This window comes from Hippichthys cyanospilos, chromosome 2 (genome assembly GCF_059441005.1).
Source record: "Hippichthys cyanospilos isolate Australia breed blue-spotted pipefish chromosome 2, RoL_Hcya_1.0, whole genome shotgun sequence".
NCBI classification, from domain to species: Eukaryota; Metazoa; Chordata; class Actinopteri; order Syngnathiformes; family Syngnathidae; genus Hippichthys; species Hippichthys cyanospilos.
Window position 1 is genome coordinate 10,989,952 of NC_142370.1, and position 26,729 is coordinate 11,016,680.

Below are 26,729 nucleotides of genomic sequence, written 5' to 3' on the forward strand. Positions count from 1 at the left end.
TACTCTAATAATTGTTTCTCATGGTCCCTGAGCTTTCCAGTGTTTTGTTGAGTAATTCTTTCAAAAAATTAAGGTCATATTCTGAATCACATCATGACCAACTACATACAGGGAGGGCCTCACTCAGAAGTGCTAGCAAATATTTCTCAAGGCTGTGCTTTTTCCACCACATCATGGACTATTTTACCCGCTAGAAAGGAGGAAGAATTTGGGTTGCTCGCTTCCTTGTGCTTGACACACTTGTCGTCTACGGATGCGCATGTGCTACTGATACCTACTGATTGCTCTGCAATGCTTTTGTGCTCACAACCTTTGGATTCCTTCGAAGCTTTGAATATTGGACTAAGCCCACTAACATAGAAATCTTAGTGCTTTAAGGCCGCTGGAGCCCAGGAAAGGCATGACGTCATGTAAACAGCGTGTGTGTGTGTTGGGGGGGGAGGGAGCTCGGGCACGAGGGGGGCTCAGCCGTCATTCCTTGTTGTGTAAGCTATTTATTCCCAACATCTTTGTCACCGCGACACCATAATGACCCAAATTGCACTTTGTTGCCCTGAAAATGATTCACTACAGATAATGTTTCATGCCAGTGACATATAGTAACCGAGGAGCGAAAGTGCCAAAATAAAACGAATACATATTTCATTAAATATTTTATAAAAGGGTCATTAATTAAATGTTTTTATTAATCAATGTTTTATTAAGTAATTCAATATGGAATCACATTGAATCACTCTTTCATTAATTGCATTGTGAATTAAATTAACAATAATTATATATATATATATATATATATATATATATATATATATATATATATATATATATATATATATATATATATATATATATATATATATATATAAACTCATTACATATACTGTATAATTTCATTGAATGATTTAATAGCACATTAATTCATCCAATTTTGGCACTTCCAGTTCTCCATATACAGTGACAGGCAGAACAATTAAATGCTTGGAAGATACGGCGAACCCGTCGCTATGCCTACAAAACAACTGAACAGGACAAGATTAGCGAGTAAATTTAAATGAGATCATCATTATTTCTGCATACTATACTCACAAAAAAAGTTTGGGTTGTTTGGTGAAATTCCAGGAGGATTCTAAAATGCACGAAAACCTTTTGAAGTGAACTTCCTTTCACCTTCTGTCAACTTTGGAACGCACAAAAGTCCAACAGTTGAATGTTTTAGGACTTGGATGAGCCTCAAGTCAACACTATGCAGCGGCGCACGTCTTTCGCGTTGGGCTTGACTGAAAAATACCCGTAGAAATGAGGGATATGGTGTGTAAGCATGCGGCTCTTGAATAATTTGGTAATTGGATGTCTGAAAATACTATCATATAATTGGGTGTCCTGATAAGAAGAAAAAAAAGAAACACCTATGCTTCATAACTCAGCTTATATGCCTGATGAACCTTCCTCGAATGGTGTCGAATTAAAAATAAATAAATAAATCAAGTTATGTTTGTAATACGCAACCATAGTTTTGGCCTTAATTTTGGGGAGAAAAAAAGTATGTCGTATACTTGGCGAATTCCGGTACTTGAGTTACTGGAGGACTCGCCTTACGTCGAGTTGTGTCTCCGACAAAGTTAAGAATAAGAAGCACTGCTCAAAATAGTGCATTTGTGTCAATACTTGAGATGGACCAGTGACGAGTCCAGGATGTACCCGGCCTCGCCCACAAGTCAGGTGGGACAGGCCCCAGCTCCCTAGGAGCTATGGGAAAGTGATGGCTGGCAGTAATAGTGCATTTTAGATTCACCCAGAAACTTTTGTTGTGAGCAGTCTACATAACTGCGCAGAGGCGGGGTTTCACCCAGTGTTAATGGTGGTAATTATCTGAGGGTGGGAAGACTGCGTTGCTGTGGGAGTGATGACAGCTAACTTTGATCATGGCCAATCGAAGGCTCTCCTCTCGTTCTCTTTTAATGCAGCGTACACTAAATTGTGAAATGTGCAGCAAGCCTTGCGCCCGGAAGAAAATTCGAGCTCCCTTAACGTAAGATATGCAGCTTGTCCGATTAAAGGACGGGCGATGGCGGCCCCTGGCGGGAAACGTACGGCCGCGGCGGACTTTTCTTCAAAGGCCCGTGACATACATCTCCATGCCGTCGTTGAAGGTGAAGATGGTGGTGGTGCTGGAGGTGGCGGAGCCCTGCTTGAGGTCGCCGATGCTCTCGTACAGGCTCTCCCCGGGCAGCAGCAGGGCTTTGGCGGGCAGGTGCTGTAACTTGGGGTTGTGCTGCATGGGCGGCGGAGGCGGCGGCTGCTGCTGCTGCAAAGGCTGCTGCGCCTTCTTCCTCCTGGGCCGCAAGGTGGCGCAGGTGTTGGGCGCTCGCTCCCGTCGCCAGCCACCTCCGCCTTCCAGGTTCTCATAGGCCGGCTCGCACTCCTCCGTCCCGAAGGACTCGTAGCAGTGGTCGTCCATGGAGCCGGCGGGCACCTTGCCCTCCTGGGGCGCCCACGTCTGGGGCTTGACCACTACGCTGAAGCCCCCGTCGCGCTCACGGTCCCGATCGGGGCGACCCAAGGTCCTGAAGCCGGGATTGGACGGCGGGGAACCGGGTAGGGTTCGTTTCTTCTTGGCCGGCTTGCACACCTTGGAGTACATCTCGGCCACCTGAAAGTTGGAGATATGCGCTCTTTGGGAATTTCGTTTTGGGCCCAGGCGATCGCTGGGCTGGGTAATAAATTGAATAATATTACTCCCTCCTTTTTTGCGGTTAATGGGGACGGAAATCCCGCCGCAAAAAGGGAAAAACCTGTAAGCGTAGAAATAATGGGCACACAGGGAATATTTATGTTCACCTGGGTTTTATTTCGTTTTATTTTGGAATCTGTTGCTCTTGAGTATGAATGGCTTTAAAAGGCGGAGTTTGGCTTGGTGAGTGACTTGAGTGTCAGCAAACGATTTGTGGAATTGGCTTGCTGTTAATTGGCGAATGCAAGCTAATCTGTGTTTTGAGTTACTTAGAGTTAGGTAAATGTACTTGGGCTTAAATAAAGCACTTTTCTACTTTAGGTAGTCAAAGCGCTTTACGCTGACTACTCATTTGCCTACTGATGACGCAGCATCAGGAGCAACTGGAGGTTTCGATGTCTTGCTCAAGGACACTTCGCCATGGACACAACGGTCGGATGATCTAAAGCAGTGGTCCCCAACCACCGGTCCGCGAACCGGCACCGGTCCGTGGATCAACTGGTACCGGGCCGCGTGGGCTGCAACCGAAATAATGTTTTGGAGATGATTTAGTTTAACAGTTCATACGTTTGTGCTTGATCTTTGTTTTTTTGGCGCCACCTCTGGCCGCTGTTGATATTACATACATAGTGAGAAGGATGATGTGGTTTTTAGAGCGGCCCCCCCGTCCACAATATAAATCTAAGGGGTCGACCGGTTCGTGGTGATAAAAAGGTTGGGGACCACTGATCTAAACCACAGCCTCTCGGTTGGGAGACGACCGCTCCAGCAATGAGTCACGCCCCCCCGGTCGACGCCTTTTATAAAGCATGACTGTCATTACAAAGTGATTCAAAAGTACTTTTACTACAGTTTGATCACTAAAACAAGCCCAATTAAAGTGTTTGATTCATTCAAGAATATGTTTAAATTCTCTATTTTGAAAAGGATGAAAGAATCTAATGATTTCAAATTATTGCCCAGCCTTATTGGTATTACTGTATAAGGCCAATGTAATTGCACAGGCAAGCATGTCCTGACTTACCACTGCAGCAGAAGGTTGCATGTTCTCCATGGTGTGCGCCCCCAGCGGGGCCAGAGCCTTGCTGTGGAGCATGAGGACATCTTCGTCCTCCGGAGGCTTCCAGATGTACTGCTCTCCGTTGCCCATGAACATCACTTCCTGTCAGCAGAGCAACCTGTTACATGTCAGCAAGAGCTGGAGGCTCAGGATTCGCTCAGGATTAGGATATATATATATATATATATATATATATATATATATATATATATATATATATATATATATATATATATATATATATATATATATTCGATATATATATATATTCGAGATATATATATATATATATATATATATATATATATATATATATATATATATATATATATATTCGATATATATATATATATATATATATATATATATATATATATATATATATATATATATATATATATATATATATATATATATATATATATATATATATATATATATATATATATATATATTCGTTTTCTTTATCCGCTTATCCATACTATATGACGGCAGGCTTGCTGGAACCTATTCCAGTCAATCGCAGCAAAAACAAATGTGTATAAAAGAATAAAATTAACATTTCTTGTAAGTTTTTTTCCAGATTAGACGGGATACCAATTGTATTTTGGGATGGCACTAAAGTACCGTGACATATACAGTATATAGCAGGTGGATTCAAAATCCAAAGAGCAAGCAAGTATTAGTAGTTTGAATATCTATAGACGACCCACATGGACATGAATAGCAAATGTGATGCCATTTGTGTCAATTGTAGATAGGAAGGAATGGAGCATCTAAGTCACTTTTCTGTGACTTTGACTCGTTTGCGCTTTGGAATCTGAATGACTCCCTTTCAGCAGCTTGCATCATCTGCAAGAAATGTGTGCTGAGCAACTCCACCGGCAGACGGTGCACACGTGTAATCCTGTCAAGCTAAGTCGCGGCGTGTATTTTGAACTCGGTGACCTCACCCGGCCAACAAATGTCTCCCGCTGTGACTTGGTGGGGAGCACGTGGTGTCCCATTGTTATACAAAGCGTTCAGCCTGCATGCGCTCCTGCTGTGATCGTGACTCGACTACTAACACGTGTGTTGTGGGTCGACATGCACTCATCACGAGCATCAATCTCATTTTATACCTTTGAAAACGTGTTTTTTTTTATCCAAATGGAAAGATGATAAAACAGTAATCTTGCCCTTAAATATATTCAAGAACATCCATCCATTTCCTATAGCTGCTTATCCTCACCAAGGTCGCTTGCTTGTTAGTGCCTATCCCTGTTTACTTCGGGCAGTAAACCGGGGACACCATGAACTGGTTGCCAGCCAATCGCAGGGCACACAGGGATGAACAACCATTCACATACCCAATCACACCTTAAGGACAATTTCAAGTGTCCAACACCTGCCATGCATGTTTTTGGAATGTGGGAGGAAGCCGGAGGATAGAACCCACGCAGGCATGGGGAGAACATGCAAATTCCACACAGGGAGGCCGGAGTCAGCTTGAATTGAACTTGGGACTTTGAACTCTGATTTGCTAACTACTCTTCCACCATGCCGTCTTCATTCAAAAACATTTCACACAAAAATGTTGCCATGACAGGTGGCAGGCCAGAGTAGACTATGTAGTCCAATCCTTTGCTTTTAGCAATGGCAGGTCCAACATTAGTAACCATCGGCGGCGAGCAGCACTACACGCCCCACGCAGACTTGAGAGAGCCCTCAGATGACTTTTCAAAGACATATTAATAGACATAAATGATTAAACTGACACAGTTGCTGTTCCCACTGATCAAGTTTAACAAAACGGGCTCATTCAAATGTTGTTTTTGTTAGCAAAAAAATCACTACTGTGGTTGTGATGTCACTTCACTTCATAAACCAAATGGAGATACATTATTTGACACACACACGCACGCACACACACTCACACACTTCCGCCCCCACAGCGCCGACGGCGCAGTAATGAGATGTTCTCCGATACCGTGCTACAATGGCGCTGTTCCATTCGCACAAGGTACCAACCTTGGGGAAGGATGGCACGTTAAAGGCGTCCACGTTCCTGCGGGGCAGCTTTGTGCTGTGAGGATGTGGCGGCGGAGGGGCGGGGTGAGAAGGCGGGGGATGTCGCTGCGGCGGCGCCGGCGGGTCCGCCGTGTCCGTCCCGCTGTCCCTCTTCTGGGGCGCCTTGTCCGCCTTCCTCAGCTTTCTGACGCAGGCGTACTCGGCCGTCTCCGGGGGGTGCGGCGCAGACACCACCTGGGCTTCGGGTTCGGCCAGGCCCCCTTCCACGTCGCCGTCCGGGTCAGGCGGCGCCGGGGTGTTGGCGGGGACGGCCGGAGGGGCCGGCGTGTCCGTCTGCCCGGCCCTGCCTACCATGGCATAGAGCGCGTCGTCAGTTCGCGTGGCGGAGGAGCTTCGGCCCACTTCAGAGTAAGTGTGCTCTCCGTCCTCTCCAGTCCCGGAGGGAATCTGGGGAAGCTGCCTGCCTTGAGAGCGAAGGATGACAGTTAGACCGGCGCAAAGGTCCCGACTGGTTTTGGACGCTTCCGCTGGACTCATGCTGGTACCATGCTCTATCATGTATCATACTGTAGTCACCATAAAGCAGGGGTGTCCAAACCACGACCTGTACTCAAACTAACACATTTAATTTTGTGATTACCCATTCAAGATATCTGATTACTCCCTTATGTGGCAATTTCGTCACGCAACTTACTGCTTGATTTTAAAATTAAATCAAGTAGTTTACATGTTAGCATATGGACTGGGGTGGCCTAATTTTCGACATTAAAAACCAGGACACCACAACTTCGCTGACGATGCAACAAATTCTTACCGGGAACTGTTCCTAACAAATTGAATCGCTCGTCATTCTGGTGACCGGTAGTTTTGTTATTACTTTAGCTAAGGCTGAATGCTATCTTGATTGACAGTTCAACAAACTCCTTAAGTTAATGCATCTCTTGATCCTGAATTGAAATGCAGCTTTTCTGATTTTGTTTTGTCAAATAAAACATTAAACGTTACCCCTGCAATTTGCTCACGGACTAGTCGTTGCTTTTTAGTTAATGGAATGAGTATTTCTACAGATGTTTGAGATGTCCTACTGAGTGAGTGGCCATTGAATGCACCTCCATCAACTGCACTACTGAGTACAGTGCTAGTTTATTTTGTTTATTTTTACTTCTAAGCACCTTTTTTTTTTTTTTTTTTTAAACAAACTCGATTGTCACAATATACTCTGTGGTCCCACACTGGGAACATGTCGCCAGAACTGCTACGTTCGCTACGATCTGACGTTTCCCATCATTTTTAGGTACAGAACCAGGAAGTAATTCTACTTTCAGTGTGCTGTGAATGTCAAAGCATTTTTTTTTAATTGGCTAAACATCTGAATTGCTATGACAACGGTGTGATTGACATACACATGGTACAAACAATTGACAATCTGAATGAATTTAAATAAATAAATAAACAACATCAGGATGCAACCTACGTAAAATTGTGACAAAACAATGAGGGTGGTGAAATCCATCGGGACACAGGACACAAGTCTCAAAACCGGGAAGTCTGGTCACCCTAATGTGAAAAAAAATTTGATTACAAGATAACTTAGTCAAGATGACATGCCCTGGCTTGACCTTATCGATTGCATCGAAGAGGAGCTACTGAGGAAACTTTTAGCAAGGGTCAATGGCTAAAGCTTTCTTCGCCCTGGAGCAGCTGCTATGTATGTCTCTAAAATGTACAAAAATCAAACGCAGAATTCACTATTGCATGCTAACATAGCACCGAACATAGCACACAGCTTGCTAACTTAGCTTGTACTGTATGTACAACAGATTTAACGGTAGCGCACAACAAAAAAGAAAAAATCTTTGTGAATACACTTGAGATACTACTAGCCCTGTTAAAACAATCTAAAAAGCTTAAGAGCTATTAAATACATTATGACCTTAGTCAAGTCAAGTTCAGATTTTTTCTGGTCACTAACCAAATAGTTTTGTTTCGTATTTTTACGCCATGCATTGTCAGATAGCTTGATAACCCTCCCGCCCCCTTTCCGACCTGACCCCAAATTCTCTTATGATGCCTATAAAAATTGGACACCAGAGGACCACATGTCACAGATGCAAGTACAAGGGCATGAAAGGCATACTTACTTTTGCCATTGCAGTTAATCTTGTTCATCTCGGTGTCTGATTTAGTGATGGACCGCAGTTTCGACTGCCTGAGTATACCCTGATGGCACACACACACGGGCCCGTTAAACACTAATTAAGATGAAAGAAGTGAATGATATGTTTCTCCGGGGAATGGACCTTTTCATAATGTTTGTAAACAAGCGGCGCTGCTTCCAGGTGGCAGAGAGCAATTGGCTAATGCTGACTGAACTGACAACTTGTTGTTTGGAAATGTACCCAAAATCATTCAGATGTACTCAAAGGTATTTTTTCATTGACTTTCAGTAAAACACAGTTAATCCATCAGTGACGAAAACGTAAAAAAAAAATAAAATAAAACACCTCATCTTCTCAACATCTGCTAAACTACATTTTTCCTGTCCATAACTTTTATTGTAATTAAATTTTAACATGTCAAAACAGATGCATGGCAGGTCTCTATCTGTCATTCCAAATAGTTATAAAGGCATTGTTGATATCTACAATATTTCTTTCAGATAGTCAAACTTAATTTTCAAATGTCAAGGGATACAAATTTTATTTTGCCTTTCTCAACAATAAAAAGTTAATATTTTGTCTATAATTAATTTGATAACTTAATTTGCAACTTAATTTGATAAGTATTTTTATGTACAATAAATACCTTCAAAAACACATTATTTTTCACCTAGTGTTGACTGAAAATTACTCAAATATAAGACATGCTTTTTTTCCCCAAAAATGAAGGCCAAAAGCATGGGTGTGTTCTATGAACGGTAGCTTAAAGATTAGATTTTTTTTTTTTTTTAATTCAATGCCCATCGTGGAAGATTGTTCTGTCAGCCATATATGCAGAGTTTTGACACACAGATGCACATTTTTATATTGGCCTTAATCTTACTTATAATAATTACTGTAAGGGGATGAGGTAGAGGACGGAAGTCAGTTGGCTGTTAGCAGCATGTACCTGTTGCTTGTGTTAGCTGAGGTTGTTACGGCATTATTTTCAATAAAAGAAGCGAGCAGACTGACCCAACGTCCGAGTCCATCCTTCTTCACACACAGGGATAGCTGTGATAGCGCTAGCTGATTCAATTAGGTGTGGCTTGTTTATTAATTGTGGTCTTTTGGGAAATACACACAATAATAAACTTGGTGGAAGAATTTACAAAGATGAGATTTACTCTGTTTACTATAGTTTTTTTTTTTTTTTTCTGTCGCCAAGCTATTGGAGCGTCATATACACTGTAACATAGAAAATACAGGAATTTGACCTTAAAATTAAGAATGCGTCCTATATTTGCGGAATCACAATACATTATATGTGCTCAAGTCTCAGGTAACAAGCTATTATATGGCTCAGCTTGCAAATGTCAAATGACCATACCCAATTGAGTGCCTAACGACAACATGCATGCGTAATGGTGATGCCCATTCATATAAAACGTAACAAAATAGAGGCATACAACATTTCGCAAAAAAAAAAAAAGTCACTTACACAATTGAGAACTAAGTTGCTTTAAATGCTCTTAATTTGAAAAAGAAATACTGTTTCCGTCACAAAATTAAAACACTTTAACTTAGATTTGTTAATGCCTGCTGAAACTGTTACCCCCCCAGACACACACACACACACACACACACAATTTGCACCACCATTTTAGGACTCTTGGTCTAGTCTCGTTAGGCCATTGACAATTGGTTGCGCTTTTGCCACCCGAAAGTATGCTGAAAAAGGTCTATTAAGTTGCCTCATCCAAAGCAGGATGCCTACCATGTCCATGAGACGCTGTTTCCCACCTTCACTGGGGACATTTTGTGTCTTTCCCTTCCTGTGGTAAACACAAGTGTTAGGTCACACACATTTACAATTAACATGTAACAATCCGCAACTTTCTTTAGATGAGTTTTTCTATTTATTACTATTGAGAGTGGTCAATAAAAAAATTCTACAAAAAAATTAACAGTAATGAATGAGGAGTTTGCCACAGAGTTTGTTGTTGTTATAACAGTCCATTTCACCTGTACTTTTAGCGGTTCTTTTATTGCTAATCTCTTAGAAGGAGTCAATAATCAAACCTGGAATGAGTTGCCATTGGTTCACGTGATTTAAATATCATCATCTGCCCATTTGAGACAGTGCGCAGGGACCCCTGTGCAGCCGACCGTGTGCAGCCCGGGATACTGCAATGAATCTGATGCCACGCATGTGCAGGCTAGGAAAATATTAACCCAATTGAAATAGGACTTAAGACTATTTGATAAATGGAGAATGCAAAATCCTTACAAAAAGGATTTCTCTTGCTGCTCTTCCTCCAACAAAACATTCACACGTGGAGTATTTTTTGGTATCCGTTGACTTGCTGACTATGGTTAGAAATTGTTGGTATGATGGCATAATAATCAGAGATTTTGGACCTGTCTCAATAGGAGCGTATTTTGAGAAATTAACTCAGTGTTCCCCAAGGTGCAGATTTCAGGAATACTATCTTTGGGGAAACTTTGTTAAATTCATAGAATTTATTGTATAGACTGTTATTTTCTCTTGATTACAAATGAAGCAACTGCCAGTGTTAGATGGGAAGCTTTTAAAGCATATATCGGTACAGCAATACAGCAATCGAACTACATACAAGATGGCTAAAAATTTGACATGGACCAAACAGGCATATTATAATCAGGGAGAAAAAAACAGGATTGGCGCATGAACAAAACGCAGGCCGAATGTAATACAAGCTTGGAAGACAGATTTACAAAAGGATATACTGAAGACATCTGGGAAAAGCACATAATTAACGCAAGATTGAAATTGCTCCAATATAAATGGTTAATGTGGGTCTACTTAACATTTGTTAAATTAAATTTCATTTCCCCGAACATTCCTGATATTTGTGTTAAGTGTCACCATAAAGGGACTTTGATACACGGTCTTTGGGAATGTCCAGTGATTCCCGAGTTTTGGGAAGATACGAAGATACGTATTCTTGGAATCTACCCTAGTGATGTCGGCAGGACTAAAGAGATGAAAATGATTGACTTCGGACTTCTTCATGCAAGATGTATGATTGTCTTTTGTTAAAAAGATTGAGCCGCCATTATTTCAACTGTGGAACAAAGAAATAGTGGAATACTGGAAAGGCTGACGTGTACTGTAACACATAAACCGAAAGAGCTTGTTTTTATTTGGGATTCATTCATGTCCCTTTTTGAGAATGAGAACATATTGACAGACTAGCGATTAATATTGTATCCTGTTTTTTGTTTGGTAGTCTGTTTTGTTTTTTCTGAGTGTGTACGAGGGTGACAACATTTGTCTTTGAATCAATACTGTAAAATGCCAATAAAAATATGGTTTAAAAAAAAGTTAGTGTAAACGTAAGTGAGTAAATAGACCATTTATTGTAATTCAATAAAATATCAGTTTCATCCCATCATTCTTCTTGATGTATGTCAGCTTTTATAGAGCGATCGAAAGTCCATGTTATTTCGACGTTATTAGCAATTAATGCTCTGACAGACACTTTTTTTCTTTCTCAGTTCGAAATTTCTGACTGTTTGAATGTACCGCAAGCATAATCAGCGGCTACCGCAATTGGTGGAGACTTTTGCCATTTCATACAATGACAGAATAATTGATTAATGGTTTCTTCGAATCCTTAATATGCGACGGAATATGATTATTTTTGATGTTCACAACACTCCGCTGGCACGTCACGTGATGTTGTTGGTCTTCTTTGTTAGGTCTTTTTTTTTGGCTCGCTCGTAGTCCCAGGAAAGAAGTGGAAACTTGGCAGAACTCTTTTCTCAACCCGCTGAAATGCTTTTAGTATTTTCCTGCCAAGCGACGTATCACGCCTGCTCCTGCCTGTGCTTGCTGTTTTTTGCATCATCACAACATCCATTTTCGGATGTATTTTTTCGGTTTTAATTATATTCGAATGTGTCCTAAAATTCTGTGAACCTCTAAAACATATCTATATTTTTGGCAGTGTACGTCAACATCCGGATTGTTTTCTTGCTTCATAGCCCTAAAAAAGTATTGAAAAAAAGTTCAAAATACATTTGTTTTTAAATCTGATCTTTTCTGCCAATTCCAAACAGGTGATAATGACGTGGCATCGATAATCGTAGTAAACACAGGAGTTTTTCCTTTTGACGGCAAATGTGAATCAAGGAAAGCGATATGGTGACCAAAGTATATTTTGGGATGTTCATTGCCTTTATTCATTTCTTTAGTATGTGCCACATTTGGCAGCGGTGGACTAAGACATGTAATTTGAGTAGTAAAGGAGGAGATAGAGGGTTTTAAGACCAGAACAAGGAGCCATGTGGGCTCTCGCCATCTTCAGCTCATCAACGAGCGTGCTTTAACAGCAGCAGTAGAAAACTAACGAATAACTCTTTCTCCAACCAAGACGCCCAAGTTCGGGAAGTCTTCATCAGCAACCAGCATTGCCTGGCGGCAGGCAGGTTCCGGACAAGCGTTAAAGAAATTCACCACATGACAACCATGTAATGATGCCCAAGCTCCCGCTATTGAGCAGTTGTTGGTCCCCCACTCCCATCCACGAATTAACTCGCGTTTTATAATCGGTAAGGGTTAGGGCTGGCATTGAATGAGTTTTAAGGAGCAGAATTGACGACTTAAAAATGCCAGTCCCCCACCTGTTGCGTTTGCTTTGTAGCGTCTCGCACACTCGTACCTCTGGCAGCCCACGCAGAGCACCACGATGAGGATGGTGACGACGAAGGCTGAGGCGGCGGCGATGGCGCCCAGCAGCAGGACCTTGCCGTAGGGAGGAGCCGTGAAGATCAGCCCGTCCTGCATGGAGGCCATGTGGGAGCGCTGACGCTCACTTGCTCTCACACGCGCTCTCTCTCACACTCTTGCCCTCACACTCATGCACACAGGCAAGGGCCACGCTCTCTGGGTGATCTGCGGTCAAAAGCAACAGAAAGCTGTCGTTTAACAACACGCTTTGCTGCATAGCTACAAATATACTCAATGCCTCTGCTAGAGACTCACATTGGGTGGTATTTCGCACTATACTGACCATATAATGAACCGTTTTTCTTCGTTTCAACCCGCTTGTACGCACATATACAGTAGTTCATTATACATGTACTTGGTGTTCTTCCACCTCTTCCATGGATTCCAGCAAATCTGATAATGACCTATGATAACCTAAGCACCGATATAATAAATGAATGGCTCCCCCTTTCCGGTGATATTGTTAGAAAGCCCACATTGTTTGATTGTAGTTTTCGGTTGACGTGATGCTTGGGCTTTGTGTTTTGAATTTCCCACGTTGTGAGCGTTACGTGAACGCAGCACCAGTCTAGCGTCGAATGCCCTCACAGTTGGAATCTCTTCGTTCGCGACACAGTATGAGTCCGCTTGACTCAAAAGTTGCTCACGTTCCGTGTTCTAGCCCGTTTGTAATTCTATGTATGTGCCAAGAGGTGAGTTTACTCCATTTTAATGTTCGATTCGCGTGCTTAATTGTTGTGCGTTGTAGCGCAGGTGTATGCTTGTGTGTGATGTCGCGTGGATGCAAATTTTTTTGTACTCTTGGCTGCTAATGGCATGCTAATTATGCTAATGATGTTTCGGCTGGATCAGGGGTTCTAAAACTTTTTGTAGTCGGGGACCCCTAGAACAGCAGTCTTTCCAAGGAACCCCGTGGTAAATATTTGCGGGAAAAAAAATCATTTAAGCCAAACATAAGTGGCCCTTGTAATTCACCAACATATTCAATATTTGTTACTTTTCAGGCATATTGAAGTTTACGGAATAAAAATTGCGAATTGCACTCTTCCTCATAATAAACCGGGTCAATTTCCCCCAAACAAGTTGCTGCCATTTGTCAAGTGACTAAATAAAAAATCAAGCTTTTTGATGATGACGTGGGTCTATTCAACACTTTCAAAAATATTCAATTTTCAGAAATAATTAAATTGGTTGGATTGACCTCGCAGGTCCACGGACCCACTTCGAGAACCACTGGTCTAGATGACGAATCATTTATTTATGTTTGATTAGCGCCGAATTCCGTGAGTTGACAAGTTTTAGAGTTTTGTGCTAGATGCTGTTTGCTGTGAATTGAGCTGTGAATGTATGTTAATATTTTATTATTCTTTATATGTATTATTGCAGACCACGATTAATACACGTGCTGAATGGAACAAACGTGTTCTCTAACCGGAGCACACATATCCATGCCTTGCCACACATGAACTGGCTGGGGACATCATAATCTTTTTTTGAACCTCTCTGTTTTATGATCGTCTTTGTTTTAGATATTGCTAAAAAAAAAAAACAAAAAAAAAAAACAGTAAAATGACCCAGTCATGATAAAATGGATGGGATGGGATATGTTTTTCTTTTAATTTTGTTTTGATGATGTGCCAGTAGTGCAACGAGCAGCCCCAGATTTAAACAATAACTTCATTTTTTAAATGGTTTTCAATTGACGTTCTTTTTTCAGGTAACTCATATTGGAAGTGAAACATTTCTAATTATCAATTATTGTTGAGGTTTGTAACATGTATCAAAACAATGACACAAGTACGAAGAACCCATTCATAAATTCATTGTGTGCAAATTTCTCAAATGTCAGTCTTGCATCAGATGCAATGATGGCACCAAATAATGCTCATAGTCCAGTCTTTGCTTTTAAGTCAAAGCAAAAAAAATGCGTCTTGAATAACTTGGAGGTTTCCCGCAAACAAATGGAGACACCGATCGCAGCAGCTCGACTTGTCATTATATTTGTTGTGGAGTAGCGAGAGGCCCCGATATAGTGTCGAGGGAAGGAAATAACCTGCCGGACGAAAGCGGATGGTCTGCGTGTGTGTGTGGCAGAAGAGGGAGAGCAGAGGTGCGAGGATGAGGACGACGAGTGTGCTTGGAGACCCTACCACGCAGACGGCGGCTTTCTTCCCTCGCTCCTGCCGCCGCTCCACATCCATCCCATACCTCCCTCCCCCGCCCCTGGAGTGACGCCCCAGTACTGCAGTGTAATCTCTGCCCTGGGAGCAACCAATTGGACGAAGGCGAGGAGGAACGCGGGGCCGCCGCCTCCTCGACACCACAGCGCCATTCATGTGCAACATCAGCCCCCAACCTACCATATACGTCCCTCCAGGGAAGTTTTCTACACATGCAATGATCTGTCCACAACTAATTGACTACAAACAACTTAAAAATATAAAGCATTATTTCCCAAAATAAAAGTGGATCTTTGCAGACGTCTTGTGATTCACCACAACACTCATTCAAATAGAAATTACAATATTGTGATGGTTTTCTAAATGTAATTGTGAGTCGGACAATTGGTGAATCTGACAATTGCCAATTTGTTGCAAGTTGCTTCATGTTCCAAATGATATGCTCTTAATTTGAAAATAATGAAATACTGTTGCTTTCACAGCATTAAAAAGCAATACATTGGATTTTTTAACATCACATGTACCCTTAAAGTCCCTTCACGTACACACAAGTGTAGAGTGTTCCTTGTTCCAGATTATACAGCCACATGTCAGGAATCACTACTAAAGTCAATTATTTTTCAAAACAAAAAATGTTATGGATTTTAGATTCTTCCAAATAGGCGCCTCTTCTCACTTCTTGGTATTTTTTCGTCAACTTCATGATGTGGATGTTGTTTGCTGACGTGTACTTTCTCATTAACATTCGTGCATTTTCCAGAGTTAATAACTAATAATTATTGACCTCTAAATGATTTTGAGAGCATTCAAATTTCGTGGTATTTGTAAACTTTTGACTGGTAGTCTATTATTTTGCAAGGGATTTTGCATATTACATCAAGTGAAATACTGTAGTCCTTATGTCAACTTGGCAGCTGACTATGCCAAACATATTTTTTTTACTTGCATTTTTTGAACGACTGCGGCAAGATCATTTGTCTTTAATTGTACGTTGTACTTGGATTATATTAAGTGATGTTTTATTATTATTATTTTTAGATCTCATCCTCACTTTAAATGTATATACGTTTTTGTGGCTCCTAGTGTTTTTTTTTTCCTTGATGAGATCACAAAACCTGTCAAAATGACTTGGAACACTGTATAAATGGTTGTCGACCCATTTAAAGGGGAAATCAAGTAAAAGATTATAGGTTACATAAAATAACATGTTCTATATGCTGCCCTGCAATTGACTGCCAACCAGATCAGGGTGTCACCTGCTTACTTACGGAAGCCTGCAGTGATAGGCACCAGCGAGCCTGCAAATGGTCCAAGTAACGACCAATCCAAAATATTGGCTTACTTAGTTTCGTTTTACTGTGAGATGTAGATAACCTACTGAATTGAGTTTTATTTCATGAAATCCCTTCAAAAAGGGAGCGTCCGGCAATCAACCCCGTGCTTAAAATGTACATTTTTTTTCTACTAGCCGGCACCTGTCAAGAGCCACAAAGTCAACAGGGAATTAGGATGTAATCCTTTCAAAAATAGAAGGGGGGGGGGGGGGGGGGGGGGGCATTTACACACTTAACACCGCAGGCTTTTGATTTTCCTAGGAACATGTCCTGCATTTATGTTCGTGCATTATTAATCGTACGAGCTGCTTGCAGCCAGTGGCCAATCTGCTACTTAAGTAAAGTTGGCAAGATATTGGCAGATTCGGACTTTCGCGATCAGTACCTCTCAGACAAAACGTCGTCGAAACACCAAAGTCGCCTTTATACCTCCTTCATAACACGGACTACCAGCTACAATGTCAAAAAAAGACATTTGTAAAATATTTAAACCGTTTCTTTCGGTGAAAAGACGCAATTGATCTCTATGAGCAGCAGAGGCTGGGTGAGCGCGCAAGGGACCGTCTGCAAAATACTAGATGAGGAGGGGGAAAAAACAATAACGCCACAATTTGTGATTATGAATTCAACGAACACATCAAAGACATTAACATAATCATATTGAGACAGTGCTTTTGGATAAAAAAAAGCGTTTGTTTAATTTTGGACAATGTTTGTACTTAAAAATCATTAATAAACTGAATATCCATCTATAGCTCCAATACTGTTTAATATAAGGAGTCCAAAATCACTGGGCACATTCATGACATTTTCATGATCACACTACAACACTCGTTTTTTAAATAAATTATTTTGATAAATTTGGGGGATTTATTTTAAATGCTTGTTAATCATTTATACCCTCAAATGAATCAGTGGCTCCCCTTTTTGAGTTGGGGTAAACACTCCTAAATCACTACACCATCAATGAAGTACTCCCAATTATCCAACAACTGCTGGTTTTCTAATAAATTCCTTTGCCTAATTTTAAGAATTTTTTTAAATGCATATTGACCATAATTTGCCAATATATTGATCAATAGCTCTGCTGTCGGTTGAGTTAGAGACTCCAAAATTACCACACAAATCAGTGACATCCCTCCCCTTATGCTACATCCTCTGGTTTTCAAATAAATCCCTCTGCCCAATTTTAAGGATTTTATTTATGATTATTGTTCAATATTTAACCATATATTGATCAATAGCTCTGCTGTTGGTTGTGTTAGGGACTCCAAAATCACCACACACATCAGTGGCATCCCTCCCCTTAGGCTACATTTACTGATTTTGAAATAAAGCCCTCTTCCTATTTTTAAGAATTTTTTTTAATTTATTGATCAATATGTATCAATATATTGATCAATAGCTCTGCTGTTGGTTGGGTTAGGGACTCCAAAATGACCACACACATCAGTGGCATCCCTACCCTTAGGCTACATTCTCTGGTTTTTAAATAAATCTCTTTGCCTAATTTTAAGGAATATTTTATCATTATTGATCAATATTTACCCATAAATTGATCAATAACTCGGCTGTTGATTGATTTAGGGACTCCAAAATCACCAAACACATCAGTGACATCCCTTCCCTTATGCTACATCCTCTGGATTTCAAATAAATCCCTTTGCTTGATTTTAAGGAATATTTTATCATTATTGATCAATATTTAACCATATATTGATCAATAGCTCTGCTGTTGGTTGGGTTAGGGATTCCAAAATCACCACACACATCAGTGACATCTTTCTTCTTACGCTACATTGCCTGGTTTTCAAATAAGTCCCTCTGCCTAATTTTAAGGATTTTTTTATGATTACTGATCAATATATACACATATATTGATCAATAGCTCTGAGTTTGGTAGGGTTAAAGACTCCAAAGTCACCCCAAACATCAGTGACATCCCTCCCCTTATGCTACATCCTCTGGTTTTCAAATAAATCCCTCTGCCTAATTTTAAGGATTTTATTTATGATTATTGATCAATATTTAACCATATATTGATCAATAGCTCTGCTGTTGGTTGTGTTAGGGACTCCAAAATCACCACACACATCAGTGGCATCCCTCCCCTTAGGCTACATTTACTGATTTTGAAATAAAGCCCTCTTCCTATTTTTAAGAATTTTTTTTAATTTATTGATCAATATGTATCAATATATTGATCAATAGCTCTGCTGTTGGTTGTGTTAGGGACTCCAAAATGACCACACACATCAGTGACACCCCTCCCCCTATGCTACATTTGCTGGTTTTCTAATAAATCCCTCTGCCAAATTTTAAGGATTTTATTTATGATTATTGATCAATATTTAACCATATATTGATCAATAGCTCTGCTGTTGGTTGGGTTAGGGACTCCAAAATCACCACACACATCAGTGGCATCCTTACCCTTAGGCTACATTCTCTGGTTTTCAAATAATTCCCTTTGCCTAAATTTAAGGAATATTTTGTCATTATTGATCAATATTTACCCATATATTGATCAATAGCTCGGCTGTTAATTGGGTTAGGGACTCCAAAATCACCACACACATCAGTGACACCCCTCCCCCTATGCTACATTCGCTGGTTTTCTAATAAATCCCTCTGCCAAATTTTAAGGATTTTTTTTATGATTACTGATCAATATTTACCAATATATTGATCAATAGCTCTGAGTTTGGTTGCGTTAAAGACTCCAAAATCACCCCACACATCAGTGACATCCCTCCCCTTATGCTACATCCTCTTGTTTTCAAATAAATCCCTCTGCCTAATTTTAAGGATTTTTTTATGATTATTGATCAATAATTAACCATATATTGATCAATAGCTCTGCTGTTGGTTGGGCTAGGGACTACAAAATCACCACACACATCAGTGGCATCCCTCCTATTAGGCTACATTTCCTGGTTTTGAAAATAGACCCTCTGCCTAATTTTAAGGAATATTTTATCATTATTGGTCAATATTTACCCATATATTGATCAATAGCTCTGCTGTTGGTTGGGTTAGGGACTCCAAAGTCACCCCACACATCAATGACATCTCTCTCCTTATGCTACATTCTCTGGTTTTCAAATATATCCCTCTGCCTAATTTTAAGGATTTTTTTTATGATTATTGATCAATAATTACCCATATATTGATCAATAGCTCTGCTGTTGGTTGGGTTAGGGACTCCAAAATCACCAAACACATCGGTGGTATCCCATCCCTTATGCTACATTCCCTGGTTTTCAGATTAATCTCTTTGCCTAATTTTAAGATTTTTTTTTACTATTATTGATCAATATTTACAAATATATTGATCAGTAGCTCTGAGTTTGGTTGAGTTAAGGACCCCAAAATCACCACACACATCGATGACATCCCTCTCCTTATGCTACATCCTCTGGTTTTCATATATATCCCTCTGCCAAATTTTAAGATATTTTTTATGATTAATGATCAATATTTACCCATATATTGATCAATAGCTCTGCTGTTGATTGGGTTAGGGACTCCAAACTCACCAAACACATTAGTGACATCCCTCCCCCTATGCTACATTCGCTGGTTTAAAAAAAAAAACCTCTGCCAAATTTTAAGGATTTTTTTATGATTACTGATCAATATTTACCAATATATTGATCAATAGCTCTGAGTTTGGTTTGGTTAGGGACTCCAAAATCACCACACACATCAGTGGCATCTCTCCCATTAGGCTACATTCTCTGGTTTTCAAATAAATCTCTTTGCCAGATTTTAAGGATTTTTTTTATATTATTGATTAATATTTACCCATATATTGATCAATAGCTCTGCTGTTGGTCAGGTTAGAGACTCCAAAATCAACACACACATCAGTGGCATCCCTAGCCTTATGCTACATTCTCTGGTTTTCAAATAATTCCCTCTGCCTATTTTTAAAGAATATTTTATTATTATTAATCAATATTTACACATATATTGATCAATAGCTCGGCTGTTGGTTGGGTTAGGGACTACAAAATCACCACACACATCAGTGGCATCCCTCCCATTAGGCTACATTTCCTGGTTTTGAAATTAGTCCCTCTGCCTAATTTTAAGGATTTTTTTATGATTATGGATCAATATTTACCCATATATTGATCAATAGCTCTGCTGTTGAGTGGGTTAGGGACTCCAAAATCACCAAACACATTAGGGACATCCCTACCCTTATGCTACAACCTCTGGTTTTCAAATAAATCCCTCTGCCTTATTTTAAGGATTTTTTTATGATTATTGATCAATATGTATCAATATATTGATCAATAACTTTGCTGTTAGTTGAGTTAGAGACTCCAAATTCCCCAAAAACATCAATGACATTCCTCCCTTCATGCTACATTCTTTAGTTTTCAAATAAATCCCTCTGCCTATTTTTAAGGATTTTTTTTTTTATTAATATTGAGCAATATTTACTCATATACTGATCAATAGCTTTGCTGTTGGTTGGGTTAGGGACTCCAAAATCACCAAACACATCGGTGGTATCCCACCCCTTTATGCTACATTCCCCGGTTTTAAGATTAATCTCTTTGTCTAATTTTAAGGAATTATTTACTATTATTGATCAATATTTACTAATATATTGATCAATAGCTCTGAGTTTGGTGGGGTAAGGGACCCCAAAATCATCACACACATCAGTGACACCCCTCCCCTTATGCTACATTCTTTGGTTTTCAAAAAAATCCCTCTGCCTAATTTTAAGAGTTTTATTTATGATTATTGATCAATATTTACCCATCCTTAAAATCCTTAAAATTAGGCAGAGGGATTTATTTGAAAACCAGAGCTTGTAGCATAAGGGTAGGGATGTCACTAATGTGTTTTGTGATTTTGGAGTCCCTAACCCAACCAACAGCAGAGCTATTGATCAATATATGGGTAAATATTGATCAATAATGATAAAATATTCCTTAAAATTAGGCAAAGGGATTTATTTGAAAACCAGAGGATGTAGCATAAGAGGAGTGATGTCACTAATGTGTTAGGTGAGTTTGGAGTCCCTAACCCAATCAACAACAGAGCTATTGATCAATATATGGATAAATATTGATCAATAACCATAAAAAAAATCCTTAAAACTTGGAAAAGAGATTTATTTGAAAACCAGAGAATGTAGCATAAGGGGAAGGTTGTCACCGAGTTGTGTGGTGTTTTTGGAATCTCTAACCCAACCAACAGCAGAGCTATTGATCAATATATGGGTAATTATTGATCAAGAATCATAAAAAAATCCTTAAAATTAGGCAGAGGGATTTTTTTGTAAACCAGAGGATGTAGCATAAGGGGAGGGATGTCGCTGATGTGTGGGGTGACTTTGGAGTCCCTAACCCAACCAACAGCAGAGCTATTGATCAATATATGGGTAAATATTGATCAATAACCATAAAAAATTCCTTAAAATTAGGCAGAGGGATTTTTTTTGAAAACCAGAAATTGTAGCCTAAGGGTGAGGATGCCACTAATGTGTTTGGTGATTTTGGAATCCCTAACCCAATCAACAGCAGAGCTATTGATCAATATATGGGTAATTATTGATCAATAATCATAAAAAAATCCTTAAAATTAGGCAGAGGGATTTATTTGTAAACCAGAGGATGTAGCATAAGGGGATGGATGTCACTGATGTGTGGGGTGACTTTGGAGTCCCTAACCCAACCAACAGCAGAGCTATTGATCAATATATGGGTAAATATTGATCAATAATGATCAAATATTCCTTAAAATTAGGCAGAGGGACTTATTTCAAAACCAGGAAATGTAGCCTCATGGGAGGGATGCCACTGATGTGTGTGGTGATTTTGTAGTCCCTAACCCAACCAACAGCAGAGCTATTGATCAATATATGGGTAATTATTGATCAATAATCATAAAAAAATCCTTAAAATTAGGCAGAGGGATATATTTGAAAACCAGAGGATGTAGCATAAGGAGAGGGATGTCATCGATGTGTGTGGTGATTTTGGAATCCCTAACCCAACCAAACTCAGAGCTATTGATCAATATATGTGTAAATATTGATCAATAGTCATAAAAAAAATCCTTAAAATTAGGCAGAGGGTATTATTTGAAATCCAGAGAATGTAGCCTAAGGGGAGGTAAGCCACTGTTGTGTGCCGTGATTTTGGAGTCTCTAACCCAACCAACAGCAGAGCTATTGATCAATATATTGATAAATATTGATCAATAAACAAAAAAAATCCTTAAAATTAGGCAGAGGGATTTATTTGAAAACCAGAGGATGTAGCATAAGGGTAGGGATGTCCCTAATGTGTTTGGTGAGTTTGGAGTCCCTAACCCAATCAACAGCAGAGCTATTGATCAATATATGGGTAAATATTGACCAATAATCATAAAACAATCCTTAAAATTAGGCAGAGGGATTTATTTGAAAACCAGAGGATGTAGCATCAGGGTAGGGATGAACCTAATGTGTTTGGTGAGTTTGGAGTCCCTAACCCAATCAACAGCAGAGCTATTGATCAATATATGGGTAAATATTGATCAATAATCATAAAAAAAATCCTTAAAATTAGGCAGAGGGATTTATTTGAAAACCAGAGGTTGTAGCATAAGGGTAGGGATGTCACTAATGTGTTTGGTGGGTTTGGAGTCCCTAACCCAATCAACAGCAGAGCTATTGATCAATATATGGGTAATTATTGATCAATAACTATAAAAAATTCCTTAAAATTAGGCAGAGGGCTTTATTTGAAAACCAGAGGATGTAGCCTAAGGGTAAGGATGCCACTGATGTGTGTGGTGATTTTGGAGTCCCTAACCCAACCAACAGCAGAGCTATTGATCAATATATGGGTCATTATTGATCAATAATCATAAAAAAATCCTTAAAATTAGGCAGAGGGATTTATTTGAAAACCAGAGGTTGTAGCATAAGGGTAGGAATGTCACTAATGTGTTTGGTGAGTTTGGAGTCCCTAACCCAATCAACAGCAGAGCTATTGATCAATATATGGGTAATTATTGATCAATAACTATAAAAAATTCCTTAAAATTAGGCAGAGGGCTTTATTTGAAAACCAGAGGATGTAGCCTAAGGGTAAGGATGCCACTGATGTGTGTGGTGATTTTGGAGTCCCTAACCCAACCAACAGCAGAGCTATTGATCAATATATGGGTAATTATTGATCAATAATCATAAAAAACATCCTTAAAATTAGGCAGAGGGATTTTTTTGAAAACCAGAGGATGTAGCATAAGGGGAGGGGTGTCACTGATGTGTGGGGTGACTTTGGAGTCTTTAACCCAACCAAACTCAGAGCTATTGATCAATATATTGGTAAATATTGATCAGTAATCATAAAAAAATCCTTAAAATTTTGCAGAGGGATTTATTTGAAAACCTAAGAATGTAGCATAAGGCGTGGGGTGTCACTGTTGTCTGTAGTGATTTTGGAGTCCCTAACTCAACCAACAGCAGAGCTATTGATCAATATATTGGTAAATTATGGTCAATATGCATTTAAAAAATCCTTAAAATTAGGCAAAGGAATTTATTAGAAAACCAGCAGTTGTTGCATAATTGGGAGTACTTCATTGATGGTTGTAGTGATTTAGGAGGGTTTACCCCAACTCAAAAAGGGGAGCCACTGATTCTTTTTGAGGGTATAAATGATTAACAAGCATTTAAAATAAAGCCCCAAAATTTATCAAAAGAATTCATTTAAAAAACGAGTGTTGTAGTGCGATCATGAAAATGTCATGAATGCCCAGTGATTTTGGACTCCTTATATTATACAATATTGGAGCTATAGATGAATATACAGTTTATTAATGATTTTTAAGTACACAAATTATCCAAAATTAAACAAACGCTTTTTTTATTCAAAAGCACTGTCCCAATATGATTATGTTAATGTCTTTGATTTGTTCGTTGAATTCATAATCACAAATTGTGGCGTTATTGTTTTTTTCCCCCTCCTCATCTAGTAATTTGCAGACTGTCCCTTGCGCGCTCGCCCAGCCTCTGCTGCTCATAGAGCTCAATTGCGTCTTTTCACCGAAAGAAACGGTTTAAATATTTTACAAATGTCTTTTTTTGACATTGTAGCTGGTAGTCTGTGTTACGAAGGAGGCATAAAGGCGACTTTGGTGTTTCGACGACGTTTTATCTGAGAGGTATTGATCGCGAAAGTCCGAATCTGCCAATATCTTGCCAACTTTACTTAAGTAATCTGCTCAGGTTTTTCATAAAGCACCTGGGAGTTCACATGGCGGAACGAAAACCTCAGCGTCTGTGTGACACAAATAACTGCGCGCGTGCGCGTATTGGGGGACGCTATTGTGTCAGAATGTGAATTAGGTCAAATGTTGGCTTCGTCACAGCGATTAACCGTGAGCCCCGCGAGGAGAAAGCCTGAAGTCGAAACGAGGAAGCTCGTTCTTCTCTGTACGCCGCCGAGTCGAACCATCGTCTGATGATTATAGATTAAAATAAATAAATAAATATATATATATATATATCGCCCCCTCCCTTTCCCTCCCATTTTACGTGCACTTAGACGCGCTTTGTGGTAGCACCCACAGCGGGCATCCGTTATTGGCTGCCGCTTGGCTCCAAGTGCAAAAAGAAGCGAGCCATCAACAACAGGTTCCCAAGCAGCCTCAAAGCGAAATGGACACTGAATATGCTCCCTGCTCCCCGCTCACATTAAAGTGTGCGTAGGGAGAGGGTGTCCCTGGGGTCAGCAGGACAACTCAAAATAACCCCGCCGCTCCCCATTGAGGCGTTGAAAACAGAAACCTTGATTCTTCTCATGGAAATATGACATCGGAGGTATCGGTGTTATTCACCTTTTTTTAAGGGGGGTAGGGGTGACCAATGCAGCACAGGGGCGGGATGGAGGGAGGGATGGGGTTTGCACACGTGTCCGCGCCTTAAACGCGTGACCAGCGTGGACGTGGGGAGACATGAGCACAAAGAAACACGCAACATGGAACAGCGCGTCCGCATTAATAATACATGCTTTATGTAGTACGGTGATAAGCACACATGACCCCCCCCCCCCCCTTTTCCTTCAGCCCCACCCCCACACTCGTACCCTCTCCATTCATTGCGCCAAAGCATCGCTTCAAACTCACTCAGCTCCGAGGTTCGGAGAAGCGCACCATGAGCCCGTCCTTTGGGTTCAGCTCGTCGGGCCAGCAGCCGCCACCCTGCCAGCATAATCCATCAGCGTGCATGCGACGCAGCTCGCGTCCACCGTCCCTCCGTGTGGCCGCAGAGGCTTCACGCAGCACCAACGCACCGCATTGCATCTGACATCCCCTTTTCTTCTTTTTTTTTTTCTTGTGCTCTCCGCTGACCTCCAGTAACCGCTCGCCTCGTGTTTCCTGGGCAGGTGATGGTCGGGTGTAAGTAAGGGAGTCAGGGGGCGGGGTAGGGAGGTCGACTGGGAAGAGTAACAGAATCTCCACACGCGTTCGCCTCAGACGTCCCTCAAGCCCCCTCCATCATCTCCACTCGCGTCGCGTCCTCTGGGTTAGCGAGCTTCCATGTGACACGGCAGGCAAGCAGGCAACAGCTCCCTGATCGTGGGTGCCCTCGCTTCTGTCGCCATCTAGCGACACATCTGGGAATTCCGCCTCTCACCAAGCCAGGCGTCAAACCATCAAAATAGCCACTATTAAACTTGTCTCTTCAACGAATTCATTAAAATACAGGTGCCTTATTCTCATTTGATGGTGGTCTAATATGTTATTTACTTTTTCCAGTGGGTGTAAACTCTGTGTATGCACAAGCAATAAAATAAAAACATGTTCCCAACATCAAAACTGTCTTCTATCAAAGTACTATTTTTATATTAAAACAGTATGTTGGAAATATACAAACTCAAAAAGACAAGAATATTTCCGATCGTTTTAATGAGCTTCCATAGTTAAGCTGCTGGCCCCTAGTGGTGACTTTTGGTAACTGCTGAGAAGGCAACTAACCAATCACGGTGAGGACGTCGCTGTTGCTGCCTGCCTGCAAGCTGTCCAAACACACTGACGCTCACACATTTCGGAAGAGAAAGTGCTGCCGCTTGCTTTCGAAAACATGCCACCGGCCCATCCCTTTTAAGTATTACGACCACTCAGAAAAAAGATAACACACACGTACACACTACTGTCGTTGTAATCGTAATTGTGCAAGAATAGTCATATATGTGAAAAGATAAATTGACTATTTTCCAGATTACAGTTGAACATTCGTTTTTTAGGTCTACGTTGTTTGTCTTGTTAAAAACACGAACTGGTTGAACTCCTATGTGTCTAAAAGGTTCTTTCTATATTATTTATTCGAGTTATTGTTCCCATTTATATGCACCAATCGGAGCAGTGCGCCAATGTCATTATATATCTGCTGTGCAATGTAGAGATTGGAGAGAATTATTGTCACATGTTTAGCTCAAAACCACACGGTGAAATTCTTACTCTGTTCAACTCAGCGAACAGAA

General features: G+C 40.3%; 1 protein-coding gene and 1 long non-coding RNA gene across 3 annotated transcripts; one reads left to right on the top strand and one right to left on the bottom strand.

Annotated features, from left to right (window-relative positions):
* Positions 1–888: 888 nt before the first annotated feature.
* On the bottom strand, positions 889–25,810 carry LOC148427249 (uncharacterized). 2 transcript variants are annotated; one of them, XM_088408046.1, is made up of 7 exons: positions 25,372–25,810; positions 12,646–12,878; positions 9,717–9,774; positions 7,943–8,021; positions 5,802–6,148; positions 3,756–3,893; positions 889–2,650 (listed from the first exon to the last, which is right to left on the bottom strand). In XM_088408046.1, the coding sequence occupies exons 2-7, from the start codon at positions 12,777–12,779 to the stop codon at positions 2,111–2,113; spliced, it is 1,296 nt and encodes a 431-aa protein (XP_088264172.1). In that variant the 5' UTR covers positions 12,780–12,878; positions 25,372–25,810; the 3' UTR covers positions 889–2,110. The 2 variants fall into 2 exon arrangements, with proteins under 2 accessions (XP_088264172.1, XP_088264171.1); XM_088408045.1 differs by having other exon boundaries at positions 5,802–6,265.
* On the top strand, positions 13,292–15,193 carry LOC148427250 (uncharacterized). Its single transcript, XR_015864830.1, has 2 exons — positions 13,292–13,405; positions 14,808–15,193. It is a non-coding gene; the product is annotated as an uncharacterized LOC148427250 (long non-coding RNA).
* Positions 25,811–26,729: the final 919 nt, after the last annotated feature.